General features: G+C 37.9%; 3 protein-coding genes across 3 annotated transcripts in view; 1 reads left to right on the top strand and 2 right to left on the bottom strand.

The window, feature by feature from the left end:
* Nucleotides 1-3,746, bottom strand: part of LOC141443028 (granzyme B(G,H)-like) — a 43,969-nt gene extending 40,223 nt beyond the window's left edge. Inside the window, exon 1 of the mRNA XM_074108247.1 lies at nucleotides 3,743-3,746. Within this exon, the coding sequence (XP_073964348.1) occupies nucleotides 3,743-3,746 (4 nt within the window). The remainder of the gene's footprint in view (nucleotides 1-3,742) is intronic.
* Nucleotides 1-19,562, top strand: part of LOC141443003 (prostasin-like) — a 431,412-nt gene that overhangs the window by 261,089 nt on the left and 150,761 nt on the right. The gene's annotated exons all lie outside the window — the stretch shown is intronic.
* LOC141443005 (limulus clotting factor C-like) lies at nucleotides 4,810-18,708 on the bottom strand. Its single transcript, XM_074108220.1, has 5 exons — nucleotides 18,633-18,708; nucleotides 18,099-18,132; nucleotides 14,853-15,055; nucleotides 14,028-14,243; nucleotides 4,810-4,970 (listed from the first exon to the last, which is right to left on the bottom strand). Exons 1-5 carry the CDS (start codon nucleotides 18,661-18,663, stop codon nucleotides 4,825-4,827), a joined length of 630 nt encoding a protein of 209 aa, XP_073964321.1. The 5' UTR covers nucleotides 18,664-18,708; the 3' UTR covers nucleotides 4,810-4,824.

The following is a 19,562-nucleotide window of genomic DNA, read 5'->3' on the forward strand; positions in this document are numbered from 1 at the left end:
TACTTTAACGTTTTATAAATTCAACCCTGAATCAGCGAAGCAGGGTTTCAAATTGGTAAAATCATAATTAATGTCGAAGCCGCGGCAAAGCTAGTTGAAATAATAAAATAGAACATAGTGTAAATTAAATATTCATTTTAATGAAGTCAACTCTTATTTCAAAAACATTATTTTTTTTACACCGAAATATAAATTTTGATGTTAGCCCATGTTTTGCTTCTCCAACCAACTGCATCTCTTGAATACTACATCATAAGGGTCCATGATTGCAAATAGATTGTAATTTTGTAAAAAAAATACTAACTGCGACAATTCTTCGATCAACTGTTTTGTCAGGAACCTCTTCTTCTAGTCCGACCAACGAGGCTTTTGCTACCCGAATAATTCTCCCGTCTATGAAATTTGGCACATGACGAAATAGGTACCTAATACAGATTATAGATATAAAATAATCCAACAACTTTTCTTACGAGAAGTTAGGTATTTTTACTAAACATGAAAATCGTTTATAGCTCTCTGCGAAAAATTCCTCAGACTGATTTTTATTCTGTATACGTACCTATGTACTACTTAGAATATATATGTAAGTAAAATAATCCAATTATTTTTCGATTTCAGAGATACCGCAAATTTAACTTTTAACATTTTGCACTATAAACTTCTACAGAAAAATTGCTCTGCTGATTTTTATTTTTTAATATGATTTTATTTACTAAAATAAATAGCTTTTATAAGTTATCAAAAAGATTTTCCTTTACGATATTATAATTCTTATTTTTACGTAATTACGTCGTGTGAATAATTGCTCAGGTAAATTTATTAGGTTTCTCAGTCAGGGGTCGCTCTATTGTAATAGATTTTTCAATAATCCAATTGAAATTCAACTAACTATACCAAGTTTTATAAATATCAATAATTGCTAATACTAAGTATTGCCGCCGCTTAGCAGCGACCGGGCGCGCGGGAATGCAGACGGCTGCGGGGCATTAGTACCGTAGCAGCCAAAGAGCCAAAGTATCCAAAAGTATGGGACACCACAGGAAAATTGACTTTATTACACACCGTGTAAGGTCGAATGATCCAGTTAGCTAGTCTTCTTTTAATACAATTTGAACGGTGTTCCATTTTCATAGTCTTGGTGCAAAAATATGCACATGTCATTGCTTTTTTAAGTAAAAACTTCTTTTATAATGAATAATACTGGCAATTTCGAGCATTATTTAAAAAAAAATCGTTAATCCGAAATTATGACAGTATAAATAAAACATGCAAAAAAGCCGTCAAGCTTCAAATGAAAGAGATGAAACGATCACTGACAAGTTGGTACTCTTCTCGGTGATTGTCAAAAACAAAAAGTTTGAAGAGATGATCTGAAATGACGTGTTTTATTTCGGAATATACCTACCTACTTTCTTGTTACATAGGGTAATAAAAAACTCGCTACTGACATGCGACTACCTTTTGTTACAATTTCAACCTTATCTGAATGGTAATAAGTACGTAGGAACAAGGAGGGAACACTGGCTCGAAGGGAACAGTGGCTCGAAAGTGCTATTTTAAAAAGAAAGAGCTATAAAGCTGTCCTCTACATCAAACGGAGGCGTTCGATACTCGATCATGTATGAACTAGTTAATCGGCTGCTCCGGCGCCACGCGGATGTGTTATGGTGCGTGTTTGTTTTCATCCTGCCGAAATTACAAGTTTAACTTAATTTTTTTCTTAACTAGTACTAGTTATGTTATTTCTTGTGTTTATGTCTTATCTACTTAGTATAGGCTAATAATTCGAAGCCCTTTGTTATGCTGTTCGTTTCTAGTTTCATCTAAAATACAAAATGGCTCCAGGGTCAACAGTGGCTTGTTTCCGAAAAGTACTCTGTAGGTCGCGAACCACTGTGTACCTCTAAGGCGTCCAGTCTCTGAAAAAATTTGAGTCTCGGGACTGAGACGAGACTTTATCGTTAGTCCCGGGTGTCTCGAAATTAATATCACGGGACAATTCACACCAATTGACCTAGTCCCAAAGTAAGCTTAGCAAAGCTTGTGTTATGGGTATTAAGCAACGGATAAATATAATTATATACAAACTTAAATACATATGAACTGAAGTCATACATAATCTGGTCTGAATCTGAACTGAAGTCATAGTCGTAGTTAGAGAAAAAGAAGTAGTGGGAGAAGAGCGGGTATCATTATGATTGCGAGTTTTGATGAACCAACTAAACCAACAAGAACGGTCATGTCATTTTATATGAAAACTCTTAATCTGATATCAAATGGCTTACACAATTGAGCGGCAAATCGTTGTAAACAGTGGCCACTGTGTACTGTTAGAACCACTGTCTACTAGGGGGTACTAGTCACTGTGTACCATGACGTGTACACAGTGGCTCGATTCCTAATTTTAAAAAAAGGATGAATATCTCTTTTTTATGAAAGTAATAGCTAATCTGTAACATGTGAAAGTTTAATAATGCACCACCTTAGCCCCGGCTAAGCCGGCGGCGTGCTTTATGCTTGTATCAACTATTTCAGGGATTTATAAATTTCATGCAAAAGCCTGCTAAAAAAATCCTAGCCACTGTTGCCTCCTTGACCCTATCGCTGACTTTAGCCCGCGAACTACATCTCGTCTGCGTTTAGTATATATTAAATATAATGACCCGGATAACTCACGTCTTAAATCGAGTCTGCGTTTCGACATGTAGTTTCTCGGGTAAGCAGAGAGTGCGCGTATACTTGAATCGCGTAAGACGAATACGGATTAAAACATGTCGAGCTAAACTCGATTTAAGGCGTGAGTTATCCGGGTCATTATGTTTAGTATATACTTAAAAGTATATGAAACGTTCGAAAATTTGTTTGATAATTGATAAAACTGTTTTAATATATAATCAAATAACCAATAGATATATAAGAATGAACGGAGCTATTTTTACATTACGTAATTAAGCAAAAATAAAAAAATATATGTCTCAAAATGAAAATCTAGATAATCATAGACTAGATCTCGTTTTCGTTTCAAAGCATTTATGACAGCAGTTGGGAAACCTTAATTTTTCAACAATTTTTCGTGTCGTGAACTCGTGAAGCCTTCATTGGACAGAGCTACAATAAGAGCACGAGTTTCGACACTGAGATCAGCTTTGAGGGCCCTCATTAAATCTCATAGGAAATACAGAAAATATTTTTTAAACGCATCATATGTGCTAATTACAATAAATAACAATTCCTCGAAGAAGTATTTATTTTATTACTGGATAGTCATGGACCCAATTAAACGTCTAAAATTCAAAGTATATGCTATATTTCATTATAATTTAATATGAAAACTTAATTTCACAGAATGAACTTAAACTTTTGACCGGTAGTGTGGCTTCAGCAATGTTTTTTTTTGGCTCATATGCTTTATCAGTACATTGATGACGAAATTTAATTAAAAAGACGAACAAACTTCTTGCTGTCCACTACACGAAGAAATAAGAGTATGTATAGTAGGGATATTTTGCGGGTGATAAAGTTGGTGATCTCGTGAGAGTCAATGGCATAACGGATATGAAACTCTATCATAACATTTTGCGACTTCACGCTTTTCCATCCGAAAAACGAATTTTAACTGATTTTTTTTTTACATTGTGATTTTATATAAGTGGGTTAGCTTTGTTTTTCAAGTGAGTAAAGACTATTAAATAATTTAATAAATAAATGAGTTAAAACTTCATTCAACCGGAACCACTGTTACCCATGATCCACTGTAACCCACCTCCCCTTATTAGTACAGAATATATTTAAATACTTATTTAAATCTCACAAAATACGTCGTTAATACCAATAACAACCAAGAATAGTAAAATTATCGTCTAATACTTCAATTTCAAATAGTTTGCAAAAAACCGTTCAATCATTATGACAAGTGTAAGAAATAAAACGTTCTTACTGAGTCACACTAGAAGTAGATACCTACTATAATTATAACGATGGATATCTTTTATTTAAATACCTTGTATTAAGAACTGATAATTTCAAATAAACTAACCATAGTTAAAAATCTGGAAGCATTTCCTTTGTGTTTTAACTACTTCAGTATAATGCATGGCCTTCTTTTTGATTCAAACAAAGTTATCAGTAGTTTTATTGTAGTACTTATAAATAGGAAAATTTATCGCTGGCGTCATTTTCTTAGAATAAATAATTTGGGCACACTTACTTTAAATAAGTTTTGGCTCACTTATTAAATTACGTGTTTGCCTTTCAAGTAGTTAATACCATACGTTTGAAAAAGCAACACGTTTAATTGAAGTCATTTGACTTCACCTGGACAGCAACCATACTACATTAAACGAAATTTTCACATACTTTTATTTCTACATGTCATGTGTTATGAGTACTTTCAAACCACAAAGAAAGTTTAAGCTGATGTACTTAAGAAATTTTGACTTACTAAAAAAGAAGTTATTATTACTTAAGCGCCACTTATTTTCTAAAATAGTGCACAAAACAATAGGGAGCTAGTGATAAACATAGATAAATAAAATAGATTTTCATATAAACTTATTTTTTAAAAATCGGATGATAAGATGAAAAGATCTTTTTTTTTCTTAAAAAAAAACTTTAAATGGGTTTTTCTCGAAATGTCCTTTTGGCATTTCAGTAATTTTGCCTTTTCAGTGACGTTATTATATTTATGCCAACTTATCGTTGCATCGTTAGTTTACATTATGCGCATTATTATTCAGTTATGTAAATTAATAATTATGCGAAATAACGTTATGCCAATTTAAATTAAGAGTGAGTATTATATTCGAATTAATATAGAACCATTGGCTATGGCTTCAGAAGAACACTCACGTCTGATTGGTGCGCTTCTGTATCCATGGCATCGTTCCAGGGGCGGTAGACCTTCCCCAGCGCCACCGCATACGTGCTGGCTGCTGCCTGGCGCTCCCCAGTCCTCCAGAAGCAATGTGCCGCTGTGGATGATGCATGTTAATAGGTTAAGTAGAAGTGACTGAGCGACCGAGCTTTGCTTGGAGTAATTTCTTTTAGTCTAAATTCAGTAAGCTTTAACAGAATATATTTTAATGAATTCCTCGCATTCCGTATAACTTGACAGAGCTTCTGAATAATAAATAGGTACTGTTACGGGGGTAGTGACCGGAGGAGTTAGTGATGAAAGGGAGAAGAGGCAGGAACAAGGCAGACAAGTAATATATTATTTATTAAAGATACTATAAAAGGCACCTGCGGACAAACACACGCGGTCTTAAGTATGCTACGACATTGTATCAACAGTTATAAAATACATAGTTAATCAACTTACGTTTCCTGTGCCTATAGTTCTTTATTTTATAGAGTTTAATAATACTCAAGTCTAGCAGTTACACAAGCCAAGGAACTTCACCAACGCACTGCACAACTATTGGAGACTAGTGAAGGAAATAAATCTTCCTTTGTAATAAGAGATAAATCTACTAGCTAACTTAAATAATATTTTTATATTATAAAAAAAACAGTCAAGTGCGAGTGCGAGCGACTCGCGCATGAAGGGTTCCGCACCTCCGTACAATGTTTTAAAAACAAATAGTTCAGTAATATTTTTTTGTAAAAAAATCTAATACATCTTTTTTGTTGGCGGTACTTTTTGCCCCTGGTTACCAAAGTAGGTACCTAGTCATCAAGACGAATCAAATGAGACCGAAATCGATGCAGTCGTGTCGTTTTATTACAGAGTTCCTATGGCCAACATCTAAGTTCATCATCAGATCAGCTCTACGTCATAATAATATTGCATTGTCATCGAATTTATACATGCATGCAAAATTTCAGCTCAATCGGTTGAAGATATCCACTTCAAATTTAAGTTGAAATATCTAATATTTAAGATTTTAATATTTTATTTAAATTATTTAATTCCACCTGAACAAACATAATTAGTTACATTACATTACAAGTTACTAAAAACATATCACCAAAATGTAAGCACTAGGTGCAAGTATTTTGAATAAAGAACAATTTTAAATTCTCATCCTCTTTGGCTGTCGCCCTGTCGTAGGCTGATTAGCGCTTTAGACTCTTGCCATGCGCCAAAAAAAAAATTGGCTGAACGCAGTAATTCGGAAGAATGGCGCGTAGGTACTTATTATGAAATAGTGAAAAAATCTTAACCTGATTTTAAATATTGACCTTGTTAATAAATAGTGTTACTTAACTAGTATGAATTATTTTTAGTGTAAAAAACATTAAATACAGCGGCTGTGAGTGCTTTATTGAAGTTGGCTTTTGTGAAGTGTGTGTATAGATTTGTGGATCATAATTGTTATTTAGTCTTAATGCTGCACAATTAAATAAACCACGGTCTTAGAGACAATTATTATAATTATCGAAGGATTTATAAAATAGCACTTGTAAAATCGCAAATTAATAAGTAGTTATTAATTTAATCGTATGGCATACATTAAAATAGCAACACAAATTTACAAAATACAAAAACAATACAACATGCTAAATGTCAACATTCAGGGTGTTGAGCCATGCAACTGCGTCCGATGTGAGGTGCAGTAGGTCCTCCGGCGGCCCCGAGTACGAGTGCAGAGGGCAACGCTGGATTACGTGCTCCATGGTTTGGATCTCTTCGCCGCACTCACACAAAGCTGAGTCTCTCCACCCCCACTTATGCAAGAAATAATTGCAGCGGCCATGCCCAGTCCTTAACCTGTTTATCCGGCACCACTGTTTACGAGGGAGGTCAAAACCCGGGAGTTTCCGCGTGGGATCAGTGATACCAGTACGGTGATGTGCACCAGCAGCGGACCATTCGCTTTTCCAAGCCTCAGATATTTCAAAACCCTGCAGATGCAGGCCACACGAAGGATTTCGGGACCTCAGACGTTGGGGTGGTGGGTAGCAGAACTCCGCGTGGATGGGGAACGAAACAGAGGCCCTAATCTTCTCAGATTCTCTCTTTAGTGCCCATTTCCTACGCAAGTGCGGGGGCGCTATGTGGCATAGTGCCGGTAGCCAGTGCGTAGGAGTGGACTTTATGGTTCCTGAGATACATCGCATCGTGTCGTTTAGTTTGGTATCCACCTTCGCCACGTGTGCACTTCCCAGCCAAACCGGTGCACAGTACTCAGCTGCTGAGTATACCAATGCGATGCCAGTGGTTCGCAGGCACTCGGCGGATGCTCCCCAAGATGTACCACATAGTTTGTGCAGGATGTTGTTTCGCGATGCTAGTTTCATAGAGAGTTTTGTGAGATGATCTTTGTATGTGAGAGATCTGTCCAGGGTAACTCCCAGGTATTTGGGACAAGGGTTGCACTTCAGCTTCTCTTCATTTAAGTAAACTGTGGGCTGATAGTTGGCCCTTTGGTTGCTAAGATGAAAACATGATACCTCGGTCTTGCTCGTGCTAGGAATTAAACGCCAAAACTTAAAGTACTCTGCCAGTCTCTCCAGGTCATTATTTAGGGTTTGTTCCCCAGAAGCGAAGGTTTTACTTTGCGTGACTAGTGCTATGTCATCAGCGTAGAATTTTTTTGCTTCTGTAGGAGGTAGGTCGTGAATGTAGAGATTAAAAAGCTTCGGGGCCAGATCCTCTTTGGCTGTCGCCCTGTCGTAGGCTGATTAGCGCTTTAGACTCTTGCCATGCGCCAAAAAAAAAATTGGCTGAACGCAGTAATTCGGAAGAATGGCGCGTAGGTACTTATTATGAAATAGTAGGTACTGATTTTAAATATTGACCTTGTTAATAAATAGTGTTACTTAACTAGTATGAATTATTATTAGTGTATAAAACATTAAATACAGCGGCTGTGAGTGCTTTAATGAAGTTGGCTTTTGTGAAAGTGTGTAGTGTGTGTCGGAGATTTGTGGATCATAAATTGTTATTTAGTCTTAATGCTGCACAAAAAAATAAACCACGGTCTTAGAGACAATTATTATAATTATCGAAGCTTTTATAAAATAGCATTTGTAAAATCGCAAATTAATAAGTAGTTATTAATAAACATTAAACAACATAGGGTCACGGGCGTTGCCCCTAGCAACTGACGGGCGTCATCTTAGCAGCCTAGCAATCAAAAACCGCTGAATGAAACACGTTTCTTGTATGACGACTCCCTTTAATTTGTAAATTTATTTTATTTTTAGTATTTGTTGTTGTTGCGGCTACTGTAATACATCATCTGTGAAAATTTCAAGTGCCTAGCTATTACGGCTCAAGAGATAGAGCCCTGTGACAGACAGACAGACAGACAGACAGCGGAGTCTCAGTAATAGGATTCCGTTGGCACCCTTTGGGTACGAAACCCTAAAAAAGACCGCCTCGAATCGTTCCTGGCGCAAAAGTGCCCAACACGCTTGCCGCGTTCCCGCGTTGAACGGCGATAGGTAAGCCTTTGCATCAAGAACGACTCGGAGCGAGAGTCTGATCCCCGGTTCCGCAGCCGGCGTCCTACCTTTTTAAAAAACAACTTAGCCTCCGAGCACCAACAACCGGTCGTCTCCACCGCAAGCGCAACAAATATATAATTGGAGAGGGCTGAATATTGCTCGCGCTTCCTAAGGGCCGCTGATTCCGCAGCAGCTCCCGCGGTCCTCGTGGTTCGACCCAGGTGCGAGGCTGCAGAAGTGCTGACGCAGGTAGCGTCCCAGAGAAGGCACTTTCCCTTCTGCCATGGCACCAAGGTCAGCCCATCAGGCCTTTTGCCATCTGACCGACTAAGACCTGGTGGCTCCAGCACGCACGGGACGTTAGCTGAAACCAGGGCCCTTCTTATTAAGTCATTGAGCGCGTGATGGCGTGGAAATCTTCCCACACATCGACAACAACTCAATGCGTGGTGACCGTTGCTCTCAACCATAGTGCCGCAGATGCATATATGAGGTTCGCAAACATCACAGCCCAGGCGAAGAGTAACAGCCACCCGCAAGGAGTCATCGTCGAGGAGTGTTCCAATGTGAGGAGAAGGAAGTGCGTGTAACCAAGCCCCCGATTCCGGCCTGGATATGGCAACTAGCCTGGCTCTATATACGCCTGCGGCCCTCTCCAATAGGCAATCGGAAATCCGCTTCACCACCACCTCGTCCCACGAGCGCTGGAGGTGTACCGTTTCCGGCACTGATGAAGTAGGGTTGAGAGATGACCAAGCTGCTCGTGTATCGGAAGCATAATGGCTTTACAATCGTTTGAGGATAAAATTAGTGTAACAAGGTCGACAACACCAGCCGACGACGCCAGGAAAGCCGGCATACACACGTCTCTCACGCGCCTTATGCCTAGCCCCCCGTTCCGAATGGGGAGACAAGCAAGGTCCCATTGATCCGCATTAAGTGAGACATTCAGCAAATAAGAGTAGTAATATGAGCTAGTTAAGGGGCTCCTAGACGGGCCATATTTTCACTGCAATATGTGGCCGGCAACTATGGGTGTCCCTGTCTAACATGTGAGTAAGAGAGGGACACCAATAGTTGCCGGCCACAAATTGCAGTGAAAATATGGCCCGTCTAGGAGCCCCTTTAAGGAGTTTATGGAAATTTTACAGAATCTATGGCGAAGAGACGGGTATTTGTTCTGCTTGGAGACTGAATAGAATCACCATCTTGACGTAAATCGAACAGGTGTGGAATTTAGAATAGGTAATTGAAATTAAACGTATTTTTTTTTTAGAATATATTTTTTTTTAAAAATTATTAATGTAATGTCTACTTGTTAAACAAATTTAAAGAGAAATGCTAGTTATTATAGTGACTGAGATAGGGTCACTCGGAATCGAATTTATAAATTCCGTTCTCGTGGGAATTTCCAAAGATCCTTCCTTGGATGCCTACATTGTATAAGGTATTTATGCGCAAAATTGCAAGTCTCTAGGTCTAGTAGTTTGGGTTGTGAGTTGATATATCAACAGTCAGTCAGTCAGTTTCGAAGTTTATATATCATATTATTGATAATAATATCAAATAAACAAATAAATATAATGGGTCAATTGACACCAATTATTGACCTAGTCTCAAACTAAGCGAATCTTGTACTATGTGGGTAGGTCTAGGTAACGGATAAAAATACTTAAATAGATAGATATATACTTAGATACATATTAAACCTCCAAGACCCGAGAACAAAAATTCGTATTATTCAATTAAATATCTGTCCCGGCCGGAAATCGAACTTAGGACCTCAAGCTTCGAAGTCAGGTTTTCTAACCACTTGGCTAACCGGTCGTCAAACACATTTATATTGTGTTATCAGTACAAACTGTTTATATAATTGCTAGGAGTACATAAGTTTAAGTGAGATGTGATCTCAATTCATGTTTCATTAATTTTTATATAGCATACTCGTACTTATAAAATGGTATGTAGAACTGAAACGATTTATAATATGGTTAAAAGAAATAATCAGTTTAATTTTATTTAATGTTTAAGAAGAATTTCAGAAATTTTTTATTTTTGCTAAGCCGGATTTATCTGATTTATTATGTCAACTTTTCCAATTTCGTCCTTTTTAAGTCATATTAGGCAGAGAGAGAGCACTAGAGATAAGTTAAATTATTACTTGAGTGAGGAAGAGAAAGGAGTACTATTTTTAAATTTTATGTACGAATCTTTGTTGGTTAGTCTATTTCTTTCGCACACCCTTGCACTTTTAACATTTTTTCGATATGAGGTGTCATTAAATTTATCGTAAATTATGGGAGTAACACAAGGTATCTAATATGCAGTCCGTTGGGTTTTAAATGATTTTAAAGTTTATTTGTTATAGTAATGGTTTATCGACAGTTCTAAAATGTATTAAGAGATTAAAATCTTGGATATCTTATTCCGCTTGATGATCATGACGAAGATTATTAGCATCTCTTTATTTACGTTTTATTCTTAAGTAACTATGATCTTTACCTGCAAGAAATAATTTGATATTTTATGGTTTTTGTTGATTAAAACTTTGTATTCAAAAAAGAAGTTTTAAAATTCAATAATTAGATTATTGTCCAAAAAAGACAAATAAACAATAAAGTAAATGACTACAATTTATGCCCAATGTTCTTAATAAATGACAATATAATGACAGGTGACTGGCAATTCTGCCTAATGTTCTTAGAAAAGAACAAAAGATATTGAATCCAAAACAGCTCATTATATCATGTACAGTCACCAGCATTAATATCTGCCACAGCGGAGCGTTCAAAAATTTCTGACACGTCTTTCCGGCCCTAGAAATAGAGTCGTATCAGATATTTATGCACGCTTGTTGTGTCAGATATTGGTGCTGGTGACTGTACATAAAAAAATATAAAAAAAATCCTATATACCTTTAACACCTTCTTTTCGAAAAAATTGCCTTGGGTAGAACCTACTAAAATAAAAGTGTGCTTCATTAAGAACAATCCGGAACTTCCTTTAAATAGCTTGGGCAGGACGAGGTTGGTACAGAATTGAATAACAGAAAACCGGCCAAGAGCATGTCAGACACGCCCAAGATAGGGTTCCGTAGCCATCCGAAATCCTTAGAAAAATATTACTTTTTTTTTCGTAATGGCTACGGAACCCTGGTTTGGGCGTATCCGACACGCTCTTGGCCGGTTTTTAAAAACCTGTCTAACGATACCCCGCACTACAAGGTTGGATGAGAAAAAAAAATACCCCCACTTTACGTCTATGGGAGGTACTCTAAAAAACCTTTTTTTTTTTATTGTATCATTTTATCGGCATGGTTTACATATATATTCGTGCAAAATAACAGCTTTCTAGCATTGATAGTCCCTGAGCAAAGCCACGGACGGACAGACAGACAGACAGACATGGCCATGCCATTAAGGCTACGGAACCCTAAAAAGGAGCATGACGATGATTTGAAAATACAAACTAGCAACATCGAACTTATTATCATCAGTTTGTAATGATTGTCAATGCTGGCAACAATACTGTGACCGCGGAATGTAGCTGCGGTTCAGTTAATGTGGATGATACAAATAATTGGAAGTTAGAGCTCAGTGATACTTGCCAGATATGATGACTCTCGTGGAGATCAGAGAGCCGCCGCAGATCTGCAGGTAGGGGCTGGAGGTCTTGTCGTAGACGCCTGCGTGCCAGGGCAGCTCGCCGTGCTTCGCCCTTGTTCCATTTGTGATAAGTATGTCTGCTATCGGTGTGGGTTTCCGCAATCTGAAGATGAATTAATATTTTTTTTATTATTTTTACGTTACAGAGATGCGGACAGCCGTGGTACGGATAAAACTCACATTTTCTTTAACCCTGCAACTCCTTGCTACCTCAAAGACCGAAACTATCTTACCTATATATATATATATATATATATATATAATATTTCACATTCTGTTTCATAGATTTATTTACACATGGCCCTGCAAAACTGTTTACACAGTTTGTCTGCAGCTTGTAGTTAGTTTATTTAGATTTGTTGTGTGTGTATATTGTACGAGGGTCATGCTAAAAGAAATTAGATACTCCATGCTCGTTTGATTGATACTGGCCAGTTATACACCACCGTGAAGGCTGATTAAATAGCTATAAATTTAAAAATGGAATACTCCGGATCCGGAAATCTGCGTAATATTTTTTTGAATATTATTTTTCTGATTGATTTTGTTGGGAATTTGCGGTTACAATGAAACTTCGTCGAAGTGATTTTCAAGTTATGATTTATTATGACTTTAAAGAAAGTTTAAAGCCCCAAGAATGTTTTGAACTTTTAGCCACGACTTTTGGTGAGACTGCTTGTTCTCGTGCAACTGTCTATAATAGGTTTGCTGAATTTAAAAGAGGGTGGGAGAGCTTTGAAGATGAGGCGAAGTCAGGGCGACCGCCAACCGCAGTTACTCAAGAAAATGTGCAAGCCGTGGAAAAAAGTATCCGTGAGAACCGACGAATTACATACGTAGAACTTGAGCGTGATCTAGGCATTGGATCAGCAGCACTGCAAACCATAATTCATGGACAACTGTCGCTCCATAAGCGTTGTTCGAGATGGGTGCCGCATAAACTAAACGATTTGCAGAAAGAACGCCGCGTGGATTGGTGTAAATTTATGATAAATAAATTCGATGCTGGCGAGATGAAAACTGTGTATAATATACTGACAGGTGACGATACATGGTTGTATAACTACGATCCTGAAACAAAGCGGCAGTCAACGGTATGGTGCTTTGAAGATTAACCGACTTCAACAAAATGTCGCCGAGCACGAAGCACACAAAAACAAATGGTTGCCTCATTTTTCTGCAAGACCGGCCATATTGCGACTGTGGTGCTAGAGGATCAAAGAACTATCAACTCAGAATGGTATGTGACAGTTTGTGCTCCACAGGTGCTATCAGCTTGGTGTGACAAGCGGCCAAAGTCAGGAACCCAATACCTACTCTGGCACCACGACAACGCTGCCCCGCATACTTCTGCCAGAACACTCGACTATTTAGTTCGAAAAATGACACTATACTTCCTCACCCGCCATATTCTCCTGATCTGGCACCCTGTGATTTTTACCTGTTTCCAAAAATTCAAGAAAAATTAAAAGGAAGGCGATTTGAAACCAAAGAAGATGCCCTGGCTGCCTATAATTATGAAATTTCTGAGGTACCCAAAGAAGAATGGTCACTGACATTTTCCAAGTGGTTTAGCCGGATGAAAAAGTGTATACGTGCTCATGGTGAATACTTCAAAAAATAGATAGCAATAATAAATAATAAACCTTGTAGTTTTTGAATATCTAATTTCTTTTGGCATGACCCTCGTGCACAGGTATAATTGGTTATTTTCTGTAAATTGCACCACCTACTATATTTATTATGTTGCCTGGAAGATATTGCTTTAAAGCGATAAGGTCGCTTATTGCTTACCTTAGAAAAATCTTTATGTCCCTGTAGTGTGTTTTCTGTACTGCTTACTTTGTTTTGGAGTTCAATAAAGTGTCATTGTGTTGTATCCAGCATAAATACAAAGTTTACAAGCATGAGAAGTGAAAAAGGTTTTTTTGCATTTCAGTTGCAGTACTATCTCAGATTCTGGTATACCTGGTTGGCAGACGGCGACGTGGTCCCAGCTGCCGTCGACGCAGCGCATGTTCAGCAGAACGCTGCTGGAGTAGTAGAAGGGGCGGTTGCACTCTGGTACGACCTCCGTACCGTGAGGCTCTAGCTCGTGGCACACCCGGGTGCCACTTTCTACGTCATCTCCGGTTATTTTGCAATGATATTTGATGCTTGGGTCCGGCATCAGTCGGCAGAAACCTAGAAGGAAGGTTAAGCTGAGAGCGCCACTTCGAGTAGAAATATATGTGTTGTTTAATTGATAAGTATTGCAGCTGCTGCATGAATCTCTCTTCTCAATCGCTCCCTCATTGCTGAGGATCGTGACTTATGATTCGTGATTCGTGCCGTGCATGAAAAGACAGTACCAAGACAGTGTTGTTTCGATTTTAGCTCTCTGTGAGCATGTCTAAACAGGTCTTTGTCACAGGTGACGCCATCTGTAGTATTATTTCCAAACTTCCCGTCCCAATAGCGGTGGATTTAAACTAAGTAGATTCAGTCAGATGGCGCCACTTGTGACACCCGAGAATGCAAGATGGCGCATGTCATTTATTCTCTTCGAAAATAAATCGAACACAAAACAGATCGCTGCATCAATTACTCCCGAATTCCTCAACCAACTCAAAATAAGGGACCGAGATCCCAACAGTCGTCCCTGACAAGTGTTTCCAAGAGCTGTAAACAGCTATGTCGATGTTAGTTTCAAGGGCCATTAGAAGCCGAGGCATTGTTCAGGACTATCATTGGCAAGATTCAGTAAAGAAGACTAGAAGAACAGCAAGATTCAAGAATAATGAAGCTACTTACGGGTGCACTGTGGCATAGGTTGGAGCCAAGAATTTCCGCCCAAACAGTACATCGTATTGCTGCCAACCACTCCATACCCAGGATCACAGGTTACAGTCAAACCAGCAAAGTCGTAGACTTGTCCCGGCACGGCTTCGGGCTTGTTGTAGACAGTGTAGGTGCCATGCGGTGGATACGCGGGCAGCACGCAGCCACCTGAACTGCTGATAAAATTAACTAGGCTCTTATTACAGACTACAAATCGAACCGAAAACTTACCGCAACTACGACGTGTCGTCATAGAAATATGAAGTGATCTTTTTTTTATTTAGGTGGGAAGCTTCTTAATACCTTTGACAGTTGCAGTGTTTCGAATAAACAGGAATTAAAAAGTATATTATTGGGAATGAGAGCGAGTAATTTGGACAGACTAATGCTCAATGCAGCTGTTGCACTCGCTCTCGATCTTAATTTTTTTTTTCATTCTGTTTATTCAGAACACGGCAACTGTTAAAGGTGTTATGTACGCTACGTGCCTACGGATCGCTAATCTAGCAACATCGCAACCGGCACGAAGCACGAGGCGCTGACCAAGCACCGCGCGCCAGCGGCGCCGGCGCCAGCGGACGCAGCCTCCAACGTTTAGTCAATTGCTAGCATCGCATTGGCTCAAGCTCTTAGGTTAAGTTAGGTTTAAGAACTATTTAATGTTATTTTTATATTTTAAGTAAATTTATTCCATCTAATTGGGTTTTTGGCTCTTCGCCTGCAAATTCCATATTTAAGGCATTAAAGAACTAGAATCACTGCACAGAATTTACACTCTCTCACTCAAAATTACTTTTTTTGATAACGAGAGGGAGGTAGACGGGCAAGAGGGTAATCTGGTGGGAAATGATGATCACCATCGCCCAGGAGTACCAAATACTCAAGAAGAGTCATTGGTCCGTTGCGGGCCTTTTAAGAAAGTATAAGCCCTAGTCTTGAAAGCCTCGATGTCATAGTTGTCAGGAAGCACTGAAGTTGATTCCACATTTTCACTGTATCTACGTGGCAGGAAGAGCTGTAGGCACATTGGTAGACCACCATTCATCGAGATAGTGTCGATGAAATTTAGACATTCGGCGGGAAGTGCGATGGTGGAATTTTGCAGCAGGTAGCAACAATTCAACTAATGCTTCGAAGCACTCACCGCGGTAAAGCCTATACATACACAAAGAGAACCTGCGTCCCTTCCTATACTTCCTTCCTTCTAAAATATCTTTATCCACTTTCTCTTTTTATTCGATCTGAGGTTTCTCTATATTCAAACTATGGCAAAGTCTGGAGTTATTCGTTTTTACAAGCTTTTATTTAATTTGCTATGTATGTGTCAGTAAATAAAATGTTTAAATAAATATATTTTTTAAATCAATCTACCGTCAAACAGTTACGATCTTTGGTGTGTGTCCTGTTAACTAAATATTCTTATTAATTATAGGTATTATGTAATATAAAAACGCAAAAATACATTGTAAAACAAGTAATAAATAAATAAAAAATAATTCTAAATTAATAAATTTGTTAAATCAATCTACCGTCAAACAGTTACGATCTTTGGTGTGTGTCCTGTTAACCAAATATTCTTATTAATTAAAGGTATTATATACTATAATTAGCGCCCCGCCCCGGCTTCCCGACACGGGAAAAGTTAAAAAAAAAACGGCCAAGTGCGAGTCGGACTCGTACGAAGGGTTCCGTACATAAACAACATTAGACATTAGCATAAATCGACAAAAAAAACACATTTGCTGTATGGGAGCCCACCTTAAATATTTATTTTATTTTTATTTAATTATTAATGTTTAAAGTACATTTATACAAATAAATAAGTACCTGTTGTTGTTATTAATATCGAGCAAAAAAAAATCACGTTTGTTGTATGGGAGCCCCCCTTAAACATTTATTTTGTTCTGTTTTTAGTATTTGTTGTTATTGCGGCAATACATCATCTGTGAAAGTTTCAACTGTCTAGCTATCACACAGACAGACAGACGGACAAGTGGAGTCTTAGTAATACCTAGGGTCCCGTTTCTATTACCCCTTGGGCACAGAACTCTAAAAAGGTCTCTAATCAAGGGCACTTCACACACATTTTCAGCTCAATTTCCCAAAAACTACACCCGACACGCACGAAGCCGGGGCGCGTCAATAGAGTACTCGTAAATGCATTTTTTGGTTGATTGATATTTTTAATTTCGTGTCTTTCTTTTAATGGAATGTCCGATTTGAATTATTCAAAAAGTAATCTACAGATATTGAAACCGTCTTGAATATAAAATTATGTATATGGATAAGGATTAATACAAAGTATGGATAACAATGGTCTGATTTTAGTCGTCATTTCTGTCAACTTTTAAAATGTTATAAAGTAGTTATAGTGACATAACTACAATAGTTGGATATATGGTATGGCGAAGTTTTTTGTAGATCTTGATGTTTTCTTTAATATCGTAAAACATTTTTTTGTTCGATGATCAATAGTTTCTACAGCGCATGCGATGAAAGATGTTTTATGGCAACTTTTTTTACACTTTGAGTTACATTGTTTTAGTTTTAGTACGGAACCCTAATTTTTTCTGTAAATAAATATAGCCTCTGGCCGCCAACCTTGCTAAATTTAAACTGGTCGAGTCTGATGTTTGTGAGTGGCTTGGGCATTGCAGACACACACACACACAACACCTTCCTTTATGAACAGCTTATATCCTACAAAGTCCCATTACTTACGTCCATCTCTTCTCTTTACGTTCATCTTTCGGTTTAATCCCATGTAATCTTCTTCTATTAAATTCCGTATTCCGTATTCCAAAATCCCGTATTTTCTATTGATTCCGTTTCCTTACCTTTACGCGTCTGTGGCGGATGCGCAAACCGCGCGAGCCAGAAAAAAACTGCCTGTGGGACTTCGGAATAATTAAGCATTCTAATAGTGAAGGAGTTTTTAAAATCAGTCCAGTGGTTTTTAAGTTAATTCGTAACAAAATCCAAAAATCCAAAGCTTTCTTCTTTATAATATTAGTATTAGTATAGATAATGCAAAAATACAGTCAAACATGTAAAAAAACTTAAACAGACGAAAGATTCAACTGTAGATCGGGCAAGAAAAGATTCTGTATTTTATTGAAAAAAAGAATACAGGAACTTTTGAAAGATACATGTACATTTTACATGTCATTATCAACTGTACCGTGCACCCCACTCCGGCGCCCGCGCATGTCTCATTACCTGCTCTGAGCGGCGCCCGAGGCCAGCCCGCAAACTAGAACAAATATATAAGTAGTTTTTATTTCAGTAAAGTTTAAAAATTCCGTTTTACTTCTTATTATCATTTGTAGTAGGTACAGTAAACGAAAAGGTGAGAAAATATTTTATTTAAGTATACTTATTCAAGTTTTTTTTTAGTGGAGTATTTTCACTTTAGACGATGCTTTGATTTTTTTTTCAGTATTTGGTAACTTCGAGTTCTTCTTACTCTGAATAATTAGCTTTATTGATTTGGACGAAGAAAAAAGTGCCCTTCATTTTTTTTTTCAATTTTGTGCTTTTTCTTCCTACAGTTTAAATGCGTCGTTACAAAATGAACACGTAATGTTATGGAAAATTGGGGACATTTTTTTCTCCTTCAAAATCATTAATGCTCGTAGTTCTGAGTAAGAAAAACCCAGAAATACTAAATTTAAAAAAAAATCAAAGCGTCATTTAAACTGAAAATACCCAGTGCATTTGTCGAAATTCCGTAAAACTTATAACCAAACTCACCAGTGAGAAGACACAAGAAGGTAGAGTACATATTTACAAACGTCCGCTTGACTCGGCTTCTTCAAGCAATTGATACCTTTATCTCTATTCTCGTACAATTTTATTAAGTTGCTAGTCTTGACCCGAGCTACCCAGTTATCTAATGATTCGCCGAAATTATTTGCGCAGATTATTGATTGGCAGGCAAAGTTTCGCCGAGTAACTGTACGCCGATAGATCTGCGAAACAATATATCTACGAAAGATCTCGTTACTCAACCTTTAACGGACTATTTTAGTTGGTTTATGATGGCATTATAGTATGGCGTAGTTTAGCCGGTTGATCACTACAACCCAGTCGCAACGCTTAACGGTTCGGTTCTGGCACGCGCCGGCCGCTGCCGTGGCACGCTCGCTCCAAAATACATCGGTTATTTGGATTTAACTGAATAATTACGAAACAAACAATCGACTAAACGTAACTCTACATATTGCTATTCTTCCTATTGAGTGACTACTCGGCGAAACAAATGATAAACGTGACGAAATTATCTGAAACGTTAGTCGTATAGATGCGAAGCCGGTTATTAACGATTTTAACCAAGCGGTTAAAAATGCATTTTTGTTTATTAACGGTTATTTAACCGCATTTTGAGTATAAAATACCACCGCTAGATGCCGCTAGCGGCTTGAAATGTGTATCGCGAGTTGCGCGATGATGCCAGCTTCAACTTGCGGCAAAGGGGCGGGCGGCGGAGGATTAAGCCTGTTATGCCAAAAAAGATTTGCGGTTTCGTATTCGGTATATTCATTATTTAATTTATTTAAAATATTATTCATGCACTCTATTATTTCTTAATCATCATTTTCGGATACCGATTTTTCACTTCACCTAGGAGTTGACTGCACAATAAAAAACACGTGACCCTTTTTCACTGTCGCAGTCGGATAA

The sequence above is a fragment of the Choristoneura fumiferana genome, chromosome 26, assembly GCF_025370935.1.
Source record: "Choristoneura fumiferana chromosome 26, NRCan_CFum_1, whole genome shotgun sequence".
Taxonomy (NCBI): Eukaryota; Metazoa; Arthropoda; class Insecta; order Lepidoptera; family Tortricidae; genus Choristoneura; species Choristoneura fumiferana.

Bases quoted from the DNA above. Each gene is read 5' to 3' on its own strand.
- LOC141443005 (XM_074108220.1), bottom strand. From the start codon at position 18,663: ATGTACTCTACCTTCTTGTGTCTTCTCACTG. The intron at 18,133-18,632 runs GTGAGTTTGGTT...TATTTGTTCTAG, and splicing joins CTTCTTGTGTCTTCTCACTG to TTTGCGGGCTGGCCTCGGGC. The intron at 14,244-14,852 runs GTAAGTAGCTTC...CCTTCCTTCTAG, and splicing joins ACCTATGCCACAGTGCACCC to GTTTCTGCCGACTGATGCCG.